This window comes from Myripristis murdjan, chromosome 3 (assembly GCF_902150065.1).
Source record: "Myripristis murdjan chromosome 3, fMyrMur1.1, whole genome shotgun sequence".
Taxonomy (NCBI): domain Eukaryota; kingdom Metazoa; phylum Chordata; class Actinopteri; order Holocentriformes; family Holocentridae; genus Myripristis; species Myripristis murdjan.
In genome coordinates, this window is record NC_043982.1 from 9,236,113 (window position 1) to 9,250,863 (window position 14,751).

Here is a 14,751-nt window from a genome sequence, read left to right on the forward strand (position 1 = left end):
TTCTTGGGACTTTTTTTCACTCACTCAGGACAAACTGAGGATACAAAATCAGTTGAGTTTTTTTCTCTTGCAATTTGTCCTAGGTTTTTTCATAAAATGACTGGACTATATAGAACAAAGGTCTGAACTGAAATGTAACTGTAATGTAAATGTAACTGAACTCAACATTTCATAGATAATAGTACAGTACAGTTGGGTAACAAATAACTGCATATCAATGCAGCAAATTAAAAATAAAAGAAGAAATACTCTTCATCCTCTTGAACCTTTCTACCCAATGGAAAAATGGCAGGCATCCTCTCATTCAGATAACCCTAACTTCATTATTAAAAAATAGTAACAAATGTCCCCATCATATTGACATTGTTAGTTAAAGCTTTATAAACTGACTTTATCAAATAAAATAAACTAGGATTTTATTTAGAGCACTGGACAGGCTGGAAGGAATTTCTGGCCCAACGCTAGATTTTCAACAGAGCTACCCGTTACACTTATAAAAGCAGAAGCCAGGAGAAATAGTCACTTCAACTCTGATGAAAGCCACAATTCAATTCCACCAGGTTCTACATCAGTGAAACCAAAGAAATCACAATTATCTGACTTCATTAATTCCTTTATTTTAAAAATGAATTCATATTAGCTAATGAAGTGTAAGAGTACAGTGGAATGTGTGCCAGAGTCCAAAGCAAAGCTAACATGATAAGAATGAATGAATACAGCAAAGAGCAAATATATTTCCATTCTTTTTTTAATATATAGGTTTATTGAAAATTAAAGATAGGACAGGGAAAGGACATTATCTGGATGGAAATGGTTTTCAGACATAAGTGTTGTAAAATGAAAAGAAAGACTGACCATACAGAACTCTTATTTTGCTGTGAGCAAAGGCCGTAAAGACAAGCAACACAAGAGATTAGCAGATGACTTGAACAAAGTCAGAGTGATCAGCTGGACTGCTGCTCTGGAGTTGTTTCAGACAGCTGTCTTTTTCTGGGAAAGGTTGATCTTGTCGCCCAGGCTCAAAGCCATGCCCTGTGAAAGGAGGGATGCACATCGGATACATTCCATTAACAATGCTGCTTGATATCCTAATGTCAAAACTACTTATTGCATGGATTCATCTTTTTTTTTTTCATTTGAACAGATTCACTTCACATGGAAATAAATTGAATGTTTTCCTTTAATAACAAAAAAGTGTTTCGTCACATCACTTAGCCATGGGCACATTTTTAACCCGTTTTTACTTTGCAGATGTGTAAGAGTATAAGGAGAGTGGTAATGTGCAGGGGATGTGACCCACCTGACTTTTGGCTCTGATGCGTATATGTCCATTGACAGGTGCGTCGGGCCCCAGGTGGATGGGCTTCTCGATACTGACATTAGCCAGGGCATCTTCTCCAAAGATAGAGCGGGCATACAGGTTGGCAGCCATGAAACCGCAGAAGCCAGATAGTGCCTAGTTTATGGGACAAAGGAGGAGTGAATGTCAGAATACTGCACCATATATGCCACAATTCTGAAAAAAAAAAAAAAAAAACTTATGCATCTAAGAATATGATGCTCAGATAAATAACCAAAGGAAACTAGATATGTATCACTAGTAGCTTTAATCAAATTACTACAAAGACCATGGACCAGGGCAAAAAAGTTTCACATTTGCTGCAACTATTATTTTAAGTCCTGCTAACTCTTAAACTTCAGCTGCCGATGTTCTCTTGTTCTGTGATAGTTGACGTACCTTCTCAGGAGTCAGGCACTTCATGTTAGTGGAGCTGAGGATATGGTGGAGGTATTCGTTCAGATCTGTGATGTTGGTGTTCACTGTCACCTACAATAAAGCAAGTTAGCTTAAGAACCAGCTATTTGGATTTTTGTTCCTTCAAAATATTGCTCTTGTTGTGCATCAATCAATGCAATGCAATCATGTCAATAGGTTCCATTCAGTGTTTCTAAAATGCAGAAGAGGAAGCTGAGAAAACCACACAATGACAAGCCAGATAGACAACTGTGACTCATGATAAACCAATTCCTATGACAACAGACACCGTTTCCTGGCATAAGCTGAAGAGTAAACTGTAAAGTTTACCTTGTTCTCCCACTCAAACTCTGCCCACATCTGTCTGAACTCTGCGTCAGTGCATGACGCTGGCTGGATGTAGTCCATGATGTCAATGTGGATGTCGCTAAGGACAACGCAGTTCCTGTCGCTTGCAGCTCCTGACACGTCATAAACTACAAGATGGACATATGTACATGAACGTTGAGAAAATGCTCTGATGTTGGAGTTAAACAAATATGGCATCAGTGACACTGCTTAATACAACTGCCACAAACAGGTTCTCTTACCAATGTTGCCAAATATAATGCCATTTTCCGTGGATGCCACCTTGACGTTGGCCTTGATGTTAGCAAAATCATGAGGGGCCAGAGTTAGAGGGGAAGGCTTCTCAACCAACTTGAGATCACCTATAGAGTAAAAAAAAAAAAAAATTTGTGAGATGCATACATAACAGCAGTATGGCAATACTAATTTCAGCTCTCGTAAACATATCTTGCGCAGAGGACATTTTTTCCCCAAGAAGGTGCCAACAAGTTAAGACTCACCTAAAGTGGCCAGCTCAAGGGTGCAGTTCTGGAGGGTATCACTGGTTTGGTTGACCACCAGCACATCCAAAACAATGTCATACTGGTTGACATGAACATATGCTTCGGCATAGACTGGGTCTGAGAAGCCTGTCAGTTGGGTCACCTACATTGAAAGAAAATGAATTACACTTGTTTATAAACTGTAATATACAACAACAATACCCTTGAAGTGCTTGATTTCTTTCTCTTCACTTTGTAGCACAGACCAGCGGCTCCTAACTCTCGTCCTCAGGGGCCTGAGTGCTGCTGTTTTCATTCTAGCTGTCTAATAGGGACTGGTTTGTACGTGGGATGCCAGGTGAATGTAATTAACTGCCTGGGGCAAAAAACAGCAGCACTCTGAGTCCAGCCTGAGGACTGGAGCTGGGAACAACTGGCACAGACATGGCTATTGAGTTGCCCCTTTGTGGCAGCTGAATGCTGTACTTTTGGTACCCTCTGTTGGTAGTTTCTTGGAAAAAAAAAAAAAAAAATCTGTACCGCAATGAAATGATTGCAAATGAGTACCCACATAAAATACAATAACAATGGTGTGAGTGGGAACAACAGAGAGAGGGAGAGAGAGAGAGACCCTCGTGTACAAATGCATGTGTGTGTCTCAGCAGCTTCCCTTTGATTAATAAGGTAAGTCTGAAGCCAGAGCTGACCTGACTGTATTTTCTGAATCTGGACTCCAGTTTTAGCGAAGGCAGAGCTACGACACTGTGACCAAAAAGGTTGTATAGCAAATCTTTTCTTTTTGGAAAGTGCAAGTTCATATTTGACTTGTCTACATTCAAGAGGGTCCGCCTAGGAGGCAGCACATCCAAATGACTGACAGGCAAAACATTTGTATTTGGTAGATTTTTAAACTTCAACGGTGCATATAAAAACTTTTTTTTATATATCCTTAATTCAGTCGACTTGGGTGCTGCAGTCTTCTAATGGCAGGGAAAACACTGCGTGGTTTGTGTTTTTTTAAAAAAAAAAAAAAAAAAAAAAAGAGCAGCAACACACAAAATGAAATTCATTCTCAATTTTGTTTAGGCTATTATAGTTGGGGCAATATCACTGACTGAGGATGAATACAAAGCCCCATTTCTTTTAGATACACGGGCACAGACATAATCATAATCAGCTGTTCTTAATCCAGCAAAATGTTTTCAGTTTTTATTTATATAATATCCTCTACTCATTCTCTCTAATGTACAGCTAGTAGTATTGTTTTTTTCAATGTCTGCAATACATTTTAAACAACATCATATAAGCCAACTATTACCCAAAGGTCGGCTACATCATTTGCCCATGCAGCCTTCACAGAGATGCACTGATCAAATGTTTTCCTCACTTTTCTGTCCTGTGGCATTTGCGTTAATCTGTTCCACAGTGCTACCAAGTGGGCCATTCAATGTCTACACGTATTGCTAGCACAGGAGAAAATTTATGGACCCCAAGAAAGTACTTCAGTGCCCTGTTATGAACAGAGTAACCTTTTAAACTCCTTTTGTATTCCCATACCTCTGACAGATTATCCATAATGGTACATACACTGATCTGATATAAGTTAGTAGAGCAATAATAACCTATGCATCCAGTTTTTGCTATTATGCCAGCAAGGGCTCCACCAGCAGACTCAGCAGTACTGAAATACCATGATCAAACGACTAAAGTTCACTATGAAACCCAGCGGTTTGCTGATTTCTTCTTCTTCTTCTTCTTTTTTTGGTTACTAAATATTTATCCTAAATATTTGTAATTGTCAATATATACACTAAGTTAGCTTTGAGTAAACTTCAGCTTTGGAGGATTTATCTGAAGGAGCTCTTGTCCTGTTCACAAGTTAGACTAACATTCAAGGAGCCGAAAATGCTAGGAGTAGTATGAATATGGTTAAAAAAAAAAAAAAAGGGATTAGACCTGATCTTCAAACAAGAAGCACATTTACAGCCGCAAAATTCAGCCTTCCAGTTTCATGCTCATCCATTTTAGCTGAGCAGTTAAGCTGCATTGTGAGATTTCTACTTGTTTTGTTATGTACCTTGTTGAGTTTTGAAGCCAAAGGATCAGCAGCCTCCTTCCTCTGAGTGTTTCCCATGGCAGCGAGCAGACTGAGCTGGAACTGGTCCTCCTTAGAAGTCATCTCATTCTTGGCTGTCAGCTGCATGAAGGAGATGGGGTCGTCGGCCTGCACTGTAACGTTACGCTTCTCAGATTCTTTCTGTGGTCAGAAAAAAAGACAAAAACACAGTCAATTATTTAATTATCCTCACGCGGTTAATGGTTTGGAATAGTTCAGCCTACACTTAGCAACACAACAGCTTAATATCAAACAGAACCTGACCGATCTTAATAGCTCTATCAGCAGCAGGAAGAATGACAGAAAAAGAATGAGTTATATCATGAGACTAATTTAGGGTGTGTAACATTAAGAGACAAGAGTACCTCTTAATATCTGATAAAAACAAACACCATACATTTATTCACTTTAGTCTCACTCATACATTATGCTCCAACATGTTTAGGCTCTGCATACCTGCCAGGAGGTTAAGCACTGAATTCAGCCCTCAGAGTCAAGTGCCATTACCTTCTGTGACAGCTTCTCCTCCTCCAGTCTGACAGTGAGCATGTGTGACAGCGATTTGCGGCACTCCTTGTTGAAAATGTCGTTCATGAGTGGCGAGCACTCTGACAGGACCTTGAGGCACAGCGAGATGCGGTCCACGTCATCGTCTGTGATGGGCTTCTTGGGCAGAGAGGACTTGCCCAAGTGCAGCACGGTGACCATGATCAGCATGGCCTCTGCAACAAAAGACTGAGGCAGACAAGAGGACAGTGTGGATTAGACGAACAGGCAAAATGGGGTCGGCTGTTTTGAAAAAGGAGTTGTCTTTCAGTGAAGCGGGAGAGGTCGACTTACATTTTGTTTCTTTTTGTCTGGAACAATCGCAACATAACGCAAGGCCACTTTAGTCAGTGTGGTGGCCAGGGAAGCTGCCACGTAGAAATCTCCATCCATCAGGAAGCCTCTGAGTGGAGGCCTGGGACAACACAAAACAAGCGTCACTGTGTGAGCTCACTGAACACAATGAACCAAACTCACACACATCCACGGAATGCCATGGCGAAAAAAAAAAAAATAAAACCCTGATCCAAAGGTGCCTTTAATACCTGTCCTCCTCTTTCTTGGAGGGCCGGGAGGAGCTGAGGGCGCTCTGGGTCACGTAGGTGCCCATCTCTGTCACCAGTTTCTGGGCTGGAGCTGCGCTGACCTCATCCTCTGGCTTCACCTCTCCTGCCTCTTTCTTTATCTCGTTCTCCACTATGGGGATCTGAGGAGCCACATCACAGACAGATGTTAAGGTGCTGTTAAGGTTGTGAGACCGTTCCGTAGGCCTTGTTAAATTTATATCTTTCAAGTCATAGACAAACGTACATCTCCCAAGGATCTGCGGACTTCTGTCATCACACTCTGAATATCTTCCTTGGTGCTGCAGTATTCTCCCAAGATCCACAGTGCTCCCCTGTAGATCCTGAAACATTACAATGGTCAAATGTCACAAGATTCAAACACATACGTAATATTCATTAAAAAATGTATTTCATTACACCACTCCTGTCTGATTTTCTCCAATATTGCAAACATTTTTTTTCTTTGATCACCTCAGTACCAGTGTCAAAAATTAGCCAAGTCTCTTAAACACTTTAAAAACATCACCAGACAAAGACCAAATGACTCCCAAGCAAAACAGTAAAAAACATAAATTCAAATGTATTCGGCAATTCATAAATATAACCCAGTATTTTCTTAAAAAAATAAAATAAATAATGGTTATAATGCCTCGGACAGCAGCAACCCACTGAATCAAATGTATTCTGCATGTGATCTGAATGATATCATATACATAGGTCAGCTGCTACTAAGTTCTGAAAAAGTGTGAAGGATCAAAAGTGATTTATTCTTGAAAAGACGTGAGAAAGACGTTGAACTGAAGCAGACAGTTTGCATTTGCATTCATGGAGCAATATTCATCCTAGTTCATTCATTCATATTCAAGAACAAAGACAGCTCTGTAGGTATCGCTGTCTATGACCTTTTATTTCACTTTTCGGTTTCTGAGGAAATGGCCATGTACTGTAACATCCGTTTACCTACGACAACAATCTCGCATGACAGATTAATTGCAGGAGTGAAACAAGTGATTTAATATCAGAGCAGAGCAAATGTAACTTACCTCATGTGAAATACTACTAAAGTGTATAATTACCTTATCATTACCAATATTTCTCTTCTTTCTAATAGTGACATACTTTTTCCCCATAGTGCCTAGAGTGCCTCATTGGGCTTTATCGATATGATAAAAGCGGAGAAGGTGCCCACACAGATATTTGGCTGCCGGCTTCACATTCTCCTTATGAACAAAATGTTGGTTTCTCATTAGTCACTTCAGTACTGAAGCATTAGACTGTCAAATCACTGAATAAATGTTCTAATCAAAGGACAATCCTAAACAACCACAGCAGCAGCACAGAGTTTGACCACAACCGCACCAAATTACACTAGCAAGTCATAGTGGCACCAGTGAGAGCGTTTATTTAAAAAAAAAAAAAAAAAAAAAAAAAAAAGCTAGGTTCCTGCATAATAAACCCAACCATGTGCTTGGGAGGCCTTACTTGACAGTTTTGATGGCGTGGAAAACTTCCAGCATTTTCTCAATGATGAGGGGTCTCAAGTTGTCAAACCTCTGAATGGCCTCCCGCACAAACTCCAGCACATCAGCAGCAGCTGCCTCATTAGTGTCACTTAAGAATTCCATCAGCTGAAATTCAAACACACACACACACACACACACACACACACACACACACACACACACACATACAGAGTCCTTTTAATATAAAACCGACTTTTGGATCTTTCACAAGAAGCTATGAAAATAATCATCTCAACCATATCCTTTACACTGTGTTAATAGGCGGGCTTACCACAGGAATGACATTGGCCGCCATGTCAGGGAAGCGCACACTACAAGAGTGCAGAGTGCGCACCAGCAGCTGCCTGTATTTATCAGTGTCCTCGTGCTCTGTGACGTTGTTGGTCTTGATCACCTCTTTCTTCAAAACAATCACCAACTGAAAACAGACAGATGCCGTTAGACTCAGAGACTCCTGCCTTTCCTGTGCTGGGAACAAGAAACTAAGAGCTAAATTATAGACATGTAACACACCTCCTCAACATTTCGGGATGAGACAAGGTCCAGTGCCAGCTGCAAGGTCTTCTTCCTCACTTCCAGGTCAGGTGTGCTGAGAACACGCAGGATGTCCATGACCAGGTCCTGGTTAAGGAAGCACACATGAAGACAGACTAAGTCCACGTATGTGCAATGAAACGAACAAAGGATTGTGTATCTGTTCTGAATCCTAGGATGTTATTAAGAAAAAAAATGTGGACACGCAATAAATGGAACTCCTCTATTTTTTTCAAGTTCAACTATAATTTTTGCTGGCATTTTTTTCTGAAAGTCATTATAGGCTATGGATGTAAAGCCTGGATTTAAATTTTGGGTTGAATCGTAGAATTATCAAGAATAAAAACAAATAAAAAGTAACAAAAAAGCTCTAAGTTAAATTTGTGAATTGCGGCATCAGACTAAACACAGGCACAATTCAGCATACCTGAAGTACACGCTCATGAGTGGGATGCTCCTTCAGTTCGATGAGACGATCAAGAACAATCAGCTTCACGTTGTTGTCACTTTCCTTGATAATCAGATCAATGTAGCACTGTGCAGCAGCCTGGAGTCAGACAAAGATACAGGATTCAGGAGGAGACGATACTCAGCCACAAACTTTTAACACTATCGGATCCTACACGCGGACTATCATCAAGCATAGTGCAATAATGACACTCGTTTGTTATAACAAGTGAGCCCTGGAACGCTGGTTCAGAGCCCAGAAACATACACAACACTGACAAAACCTTGGTGATATACCTTGATTGCAGTGGGCGCGCTGGAGAGGGTGACAAGAGTGCCGGCAGCCTCATATTTCACGGCTGGGCTGGAGGACTGCAGCAGGTTGTAGATACAGCGGATGAAGCGGGCACGTTCAGAGGGGTTAGCGTGACACACCTAACAGAGCGGAAACATAAATAGGAAGAACACAGACGTCAAACTGGCTGTTCTGGCAGTGTTGTTGTGCTGTGCAGCTTAAATTACACTAATAAATGGGGCTGACTCACTTTGTAGATCAGCTCCACAATAACCAGCTGGAGAATGTCGCCGAAAGTATGGACTTGATCGATACACGTGCTGAGGTAATCCAGAGCTCTGTCCTGTACGAACAAAATTACACCGAGTTAAGTCTTGGAGGAGGACAGGCCATGGCTTGTGGCACACAGCAGCAGTAACAGCAGGAAAGAGACAACAAGCTACAGACCTGATCTGCATGAATCAGCATCATGAAGGCATTTCTCTTACAGCTGGCATCTTTCTCATTGACAAGGAAATCATGGATCAACTCTGGAGCATCTGGGATGAGATGTTCAAAGTTCCTGAGCAACAAGAAAGATAATCAGGTCAGTGTTCTCTTAATGAATGCAGCAAATGTCCATGTTGAAGGGCTGTTTTATTTATCTGAGGCCATTAACCATTAAGTATTAATGGCATGTACCTATAGATGGTGTAAATGGCCAGGACGGCGTTGCGGCGCACGTAGCTGTGTCGGTGCTCCAGGCACGCCCGGATGGCTGGCATGAGAGGCTCCAGCAGCTCAGACTCCTTCAGCTTGCACAGGAAGCGCAGGGTGGAGCCACGGATGAACTCATTGGGGTGCTGCAGGTCCTGAAAGGGGAAGTCAAATTTCACATACTGAGACAACTGATAAACAAACATTTAAGAATATAATAAAATGAAATCATCACTTTCCAGGGAAAGGTGTTTTACGAGCCTGGCTAGCAGGTCAATGCTGTTTTGATGACACAAGCTCAAAATCTGACCTCTGGGCCTGAAACTGATGAGGACATATTGAAAATGGTATGCCGACGGCAGCAAAGTAACCCTGTATGTTTCCACACCTGACCCTCCTGAGGATTTGTTATTACATTTGGGAACTTGTCAGGAACCTGCTATGAGATTCTAAACACTAAAATGTATGTCTCCATTGCCAAGAGGTGTCTTTTAGTGTTTCTCTTTTAATGTTCCACATGAAACGATAACTATGCAAATGGATGGGTTCTTCCATGTGACTGAAGTAACCAAACAAAAAAAAAAAAAAAAAAAAAGAAGAAATCAGCAAACTGATTCACTGGCAAATGCTTGTGTTGCATAATGAGAATAATAACAAGGACTGGCAAAATATCAAGGTAAGTTAATCTCTATTAACGGAACTACAGAAGTACTTGTTAGGAATATTTTGTTTGAAATGGCTAACCTAAGAAATAAGCACCCTTTTCTTAATGTTACACATAGTATTTTATATTCAAAAGTATGGCTTGTAGTAACAAAACAAATCCAAAGATATAGTATGGGATGCACACAGACTTGCTTTTTCTTCTATGTTTTTTTTCCTTCTATTTGCAAACAGATGCCCAAAGTTTCAGGCTCCCAACTTCATCAGGGGCAAAACATGTTTGACGTTGAGGTGCGTCTTTCCCTTTACAGTAAAAACTAATTAATTAATATAGTCACTGTGGTAACACCCAAAACTCTCAACACAATTAGCATCAATCTTATCTGTCTGTCAGGTCTATTACTCAACATACCTTTCTGTAGGCATCACAGACCAAGATCATCTCCTGAAGCAGCTTGCCGTCTGGGGTAGTTTTGGGGACAATCTCCCAGAAAACCAGAAGCAGCTTCTTGATTGTGTGGTCTTGAAGTGGCAAGACGAAGCGAATGATGGTCATCAGCAGACCCGGCAACTTCTCACCATTCAGGATCATGATGATCACCTTTTTCAAGGCTTCTGTCTTTGCCTTGATCTCCCCCTTTTCTGTGGAGAGGTGGTTTATTAGTATGATTGGTACAAATATTGACTTTACTTCATAGCCTAACAATACAATCTGTGAAGTACATCAGGGTCAGCAGGTTTGTGTGAAAACAGGCGGATAGTTACCTAAATCAGCTTTCAGGCTGACTTCAGACGGGGGCTCCGAGTCATTTGGTACATTGATCAGGGTGTAACAAACATTCTCTGCAGCTGTCATGTCGCCGCTGGGTTGGATGCCTCGTAAGAATCCCAATGAACGTCACAGAGTGGAGAGTACCTGTGAAGAAGCAGCATGAGAGTCAGTCAAATGGTGAAAATATTACTCCATCACAAATTTAGTTTGGTGGTTGATATTCATGAATTAATACTGAAATATACATAGCCATGGTATTAAAAATAAACAACTCTGAAGCTGAGGAATGAGAATGTACATGCATAAACCACGTGTCAATAAATCTACTGTGCAGCATCAAGTGGGTTCAAGGAAACACAGACGAAAGCACTGTGCTGTGGTTCTTTTTAAATCCTTCAGAGCAGCACACAAAAACATGCAGAGGTATGGTTTGCAGAACTGTATGATGGGAATTAGATCTCTTTGACAAGAACCAGCTCATATGGCTCGGTTCCTTTTCAACAGCTGCTCAGAAGAGTAACTCTTGTTCGTTTGTTTTTTCCCCAGGGGTTGGGCGGGGGCAGGTGTGCAAAATACAAGCAATTCAGCACCGATATTAAGGTGAGCTTTACCACGGTGATTCATTTTCATTTTTAGCTAATTATTTAATTTTATATAATTTTATTAGTCTGTTATTCTGTTTTATTTTTTATTTATTTGACGTTTGTTCCCATATTAACCCATATGGGCATAAAGAGTTGTTCCTATGCTGCTGAAATATGATCAGCTTTACAGGCACAGAGGCTGTTTAATTAGCCTTTTTTTCTCTCCTTAATGCTCTACTCTGTTTAACTGTAAACAACACAACACTACCAAACTGTCCAGCAGGATAGTGCAATGATGTGCACAGCTGAGGCTTATGACACTACTCATAACAATACTGTGTATTTGCCAACTGTAAAAGAAAAAAAAAATCTAGACAAAAAAAAACAAAGCAAATTACAAATAAGTGAACAATTGCTTAGAGTTTTTTTTTTTTTTTTTTTTTTTTTTTTTTTGCATCCTCTAGTCAGCATCCAAGATCGGGAAATCCACTTGCTATGATGCATATGTGCAAAAAGTATTCATACACTACTCACAAAAAGTTAGGGATATTCGGCTTTCGGGTGAAATTTCAGGATCAACCTAAAATGCATTATAACCTTTACAGGTGAACTTAATGTGACCTTCTGTAAACTTTTGAATGCACATATCCAACTGTTCAATGTTTCAGTACTTTTTGCACAAGTTGCTGTTCTCTAACAAGGAGTTTAACGGCAAAATTCACATCAGGTGTTTGATGCTCCAGCTCATCGAGGTCGTATCATTAGGGAACGGCTGCTGGAGACTGGGGTACCTCAAATGGAGTGGCCTGCACTTTCTCAGACCTGCATCCCATAGAAAACCTATGGGATCAGCTGAGTCGCCGTGTAGAGGCTCGGAGCTCTGTACCCCAGAACCTCAATGTCCTGAGGGCCGCCCTTCAAGAAGAGTGGGATGCCATGCCTCAGCAGACAATAAGTCGACTTGTGAACAGCATGAGACGTCGTTGTCAAGCTGTAATTGATGCTCAAGGGCACATGACAAGTTATTGACACTGACATTTTTTGTTGTGGTATATCCACCACTGTTGTTGGCTTTTGTTTCAATAAATTGTTTGAGATGAGGAAATCACCAGTGTATGCTTCTACTTAAATGCCCTACTTTCATGATATAATATCACTGTAGCGTGAACATTTTACATTTTCCATAAATTTCACCCAAAAGCCAAATATCCCTAACTTTTTGTGAGTAGTGTATGCCACTTTCAACACAAAAATTGTCCTTTATAAAATAATAACAGAAGAGAAAGTGTGCACATCTACATATCTACACACCAAGAATACACAAGGATTTAAGGCTGATTAGACTGCAGGGGAGCCATAGGACCCTTGTTTTTTTGCGCCCATTAAGAGCCTAGCTGCTGTATTTTGAAACAGTTACAGCAAGTAATTGTTTTAACTCCACAATAGAGCAAGCTACAATAACCCAGTCTCCAAGAAATAAGAGCGTGGATATTTGTGGATGTTTCCCAAGTTGCTAAAACAAAGACCATCTTTGTAAGGTTTCTCAGATGGAATAACAAGACTGCCGAGCTCTCTTTACCTGTGCAAAACCAACCACACAGTCAAAGGAAACACACAACAAATGAAGAAAAGTCAGTGAAATAAAAATAGAATGTAATACACACAAGGATGAAAATAAATATGAAAGCCAATGATTGAACTGAATAACTATGGCCGTACCATTAATCCAAGATGACAGCCAGATTAAAAAGACAGGTGTAAAGTCAAAACAGCCTCACCAGTACTTGTATGGGACACATAGGGAACATTTAAAAGATAAGTTGTTAAGGATCTTAGTGATCTGACCGGAACATTAAATGAAAGAAAATCTCTGATGTAGCGAGGAGCATTTAAAGCTTTATAAACAAATGAAAGATCTTTAAAATCAGTTCTTAAAGATACAGGCAGCCGGTGTGGGGTCTTTCAGCAACGGGGAAATGTGATCCACTTTCTTTGATTTAGTCCAGATTCTGGCCGCTGCATTTTGGACCAGCTATGGAGCAGCAGTATTTACAGGGAAATAGGTTTGCAAAGCTTAGCAACTCATCTTACCAAATGTTTTTTCCTGAATTATTGTAATTAACCTATACAAAGCTCAGTTATGACATACTCGTTAGTTTTTCAGTATCTGTTCAAAACAGACGTATTAAACTTCACGATAGTATTTGATCGCGCAGACATTTTCAAGACACTTGCATTGTATTATCTAAATTAAAGATTTAAGTCGATTTTAAAGCCTCAAACTGCCGGCAAACTAAAAGCAAACGCACTTTTTACGAAACCAAAAATTAAAGTTTTGAAGAGCAGAACTTTCAGACTGAGAAAAATGGACATGAAAAGTCAAAGCCCTTATGCCAAAATGAAGAACAGTGAATTCCTGCTGAGCTAACTTGTCTCCGACAAGCTACACATCAGGTGCAGCTCAGTGTGAGCTAACATGTCACGACTGTGAGATTTGTAGCTATATACTACGCAATTTCTTTTGATTGTAAAACAAAGACACTACCCTCACACGCTGAAAATAAGAGGAGAAAGGCGGCATGGTAACACGTATCAACAGTATAATGTCAAGTTATGAAGACAGCGAGCAAATTGGGACATGCAACGTCAACTTTCTCAGACATTATAGCTAGCTGTTATTATAACTGCGCCACCTTCACCTACGCTAGCGCCAAGCATTACATAGTTTAACGTCAATAAAATGCAAACAACGTTTTTATAGCGTGTCGAATAATCTGTTTTATTGGAGCACATATGGATGACATTTCGTTAAAGCAGCTAGCATCCGCTAGCTAGCTAACGTTAACTTAGCGTCTGTCCAGGCGAGAAATGAAATGGAGGACAGGACCGCTGATTAGCAAAACAAATCATTGCGCGCACGGCGGTTAGAAAACAAAGTTACGTACCTGAATGCAAACCTGTTATCTTCTGAAATGGCCTACAATATCCCAGATTTGCTCTTTACATCTGTGAATTACTCAGAAAATCGCCTTGACGAGCCCTCAACTCGGCACTCCACTACTTCCTAGTGACGTGGAGGATTGCTTTCTCAGCCACATCACTACTACCGTGCGCCTGAAGGGCCAAAAACGCGATTGTCACAGCCATCTTGTTCGCACCATTGTGAGCAGTGAGGTTGCTCTTTGTACCTCTTACCAAACCAGACAATACACTTTAACAACACTTTTCGCTTTTTAATACTTATTATAAATGCCAAAAGCTTTCCAAAATGCACACAAAAACATATTTTTAATGACATGAAGGAGATACTAGTTAAAGGGCTTCATTTAAGGCCTAATATACACAACTTGAAAGCACTGTTTTAGTTATTTTGATATTGGGTCCCAGTGTTGTAGTGCACAGGAAATCCATATAATATAGCAA

The 14,751-nt window shown here is 40.4% G+C and overlaps 1 protein-coding gene across 1 annotated transcript; it reads right to left on the reverse strand.

The window, feature by feature from the left end:
* Positions 1-730: 730 nt before the first annotated feature.
* Positions 731-14,424, reverse strand: copb1 (COPI coat complex subunit beta 1). Its single transcript, XM_030079832.1, has 22 exons — positions 14,274-14,424; positions 10,738-10,888; positions 10,385-10,614; positions 9,295-9,464; positions 9,061-9,175; positions 8,864-8,956; positions 8,616-8,753; positions 8,299-8,418; positions 7,851-7,958; positions 7,609-7,755; positions 7,297-7,442; positions 6,059-6,155; positions 5,794-5,954; positions 5,543-5,663; positions 5,210-5,437; positions 4,664-4,843; positions 2,605-2,749; positions 2,347-2,466; positions 2,087-2,232; positions 1,739-1,828; positions 1,301-1,456; positions 731-1,032 (listed from the first exon to the last, which is right to left on the reverse strand). Exons 2-22 carry the CDS (start codon positions 10,826-10,828, stop codon positions 973-975), a joined length of 2,862 nt encoding a protein of 953 aa, XP_029935692.1. The 5' UTR covers positions 10,829-10,888; positions 14,274-14,424; the 3' UTR covers positions 731-972.
* Positions 14,425-14,751: the final 327 nt, after the last annotated feature.

Coding starts and splice junctions, on each gene's coding strand:
- copb1 (XM_030079832.1), bottom strand. CDS start 10,828: ATGACAGCTGCAGAGAATGTTTGTTACACCCTGATCAATGTACCAAAT. Junction 10,615..10,737: donor CAGCCTGAAAGCTGATTTAG/GTAACTATCCGC, acceptor ACCTCTCCACAG/AAAAGGGGGAGATCAAGGCA. Junction 7,443..7,608: donor CGGCCAATGTCATTCCTGTG/GTAAGCCCGCCT, acceptor TTTGAATTTCAG/CTGATGGAATTCTTAAGTGA.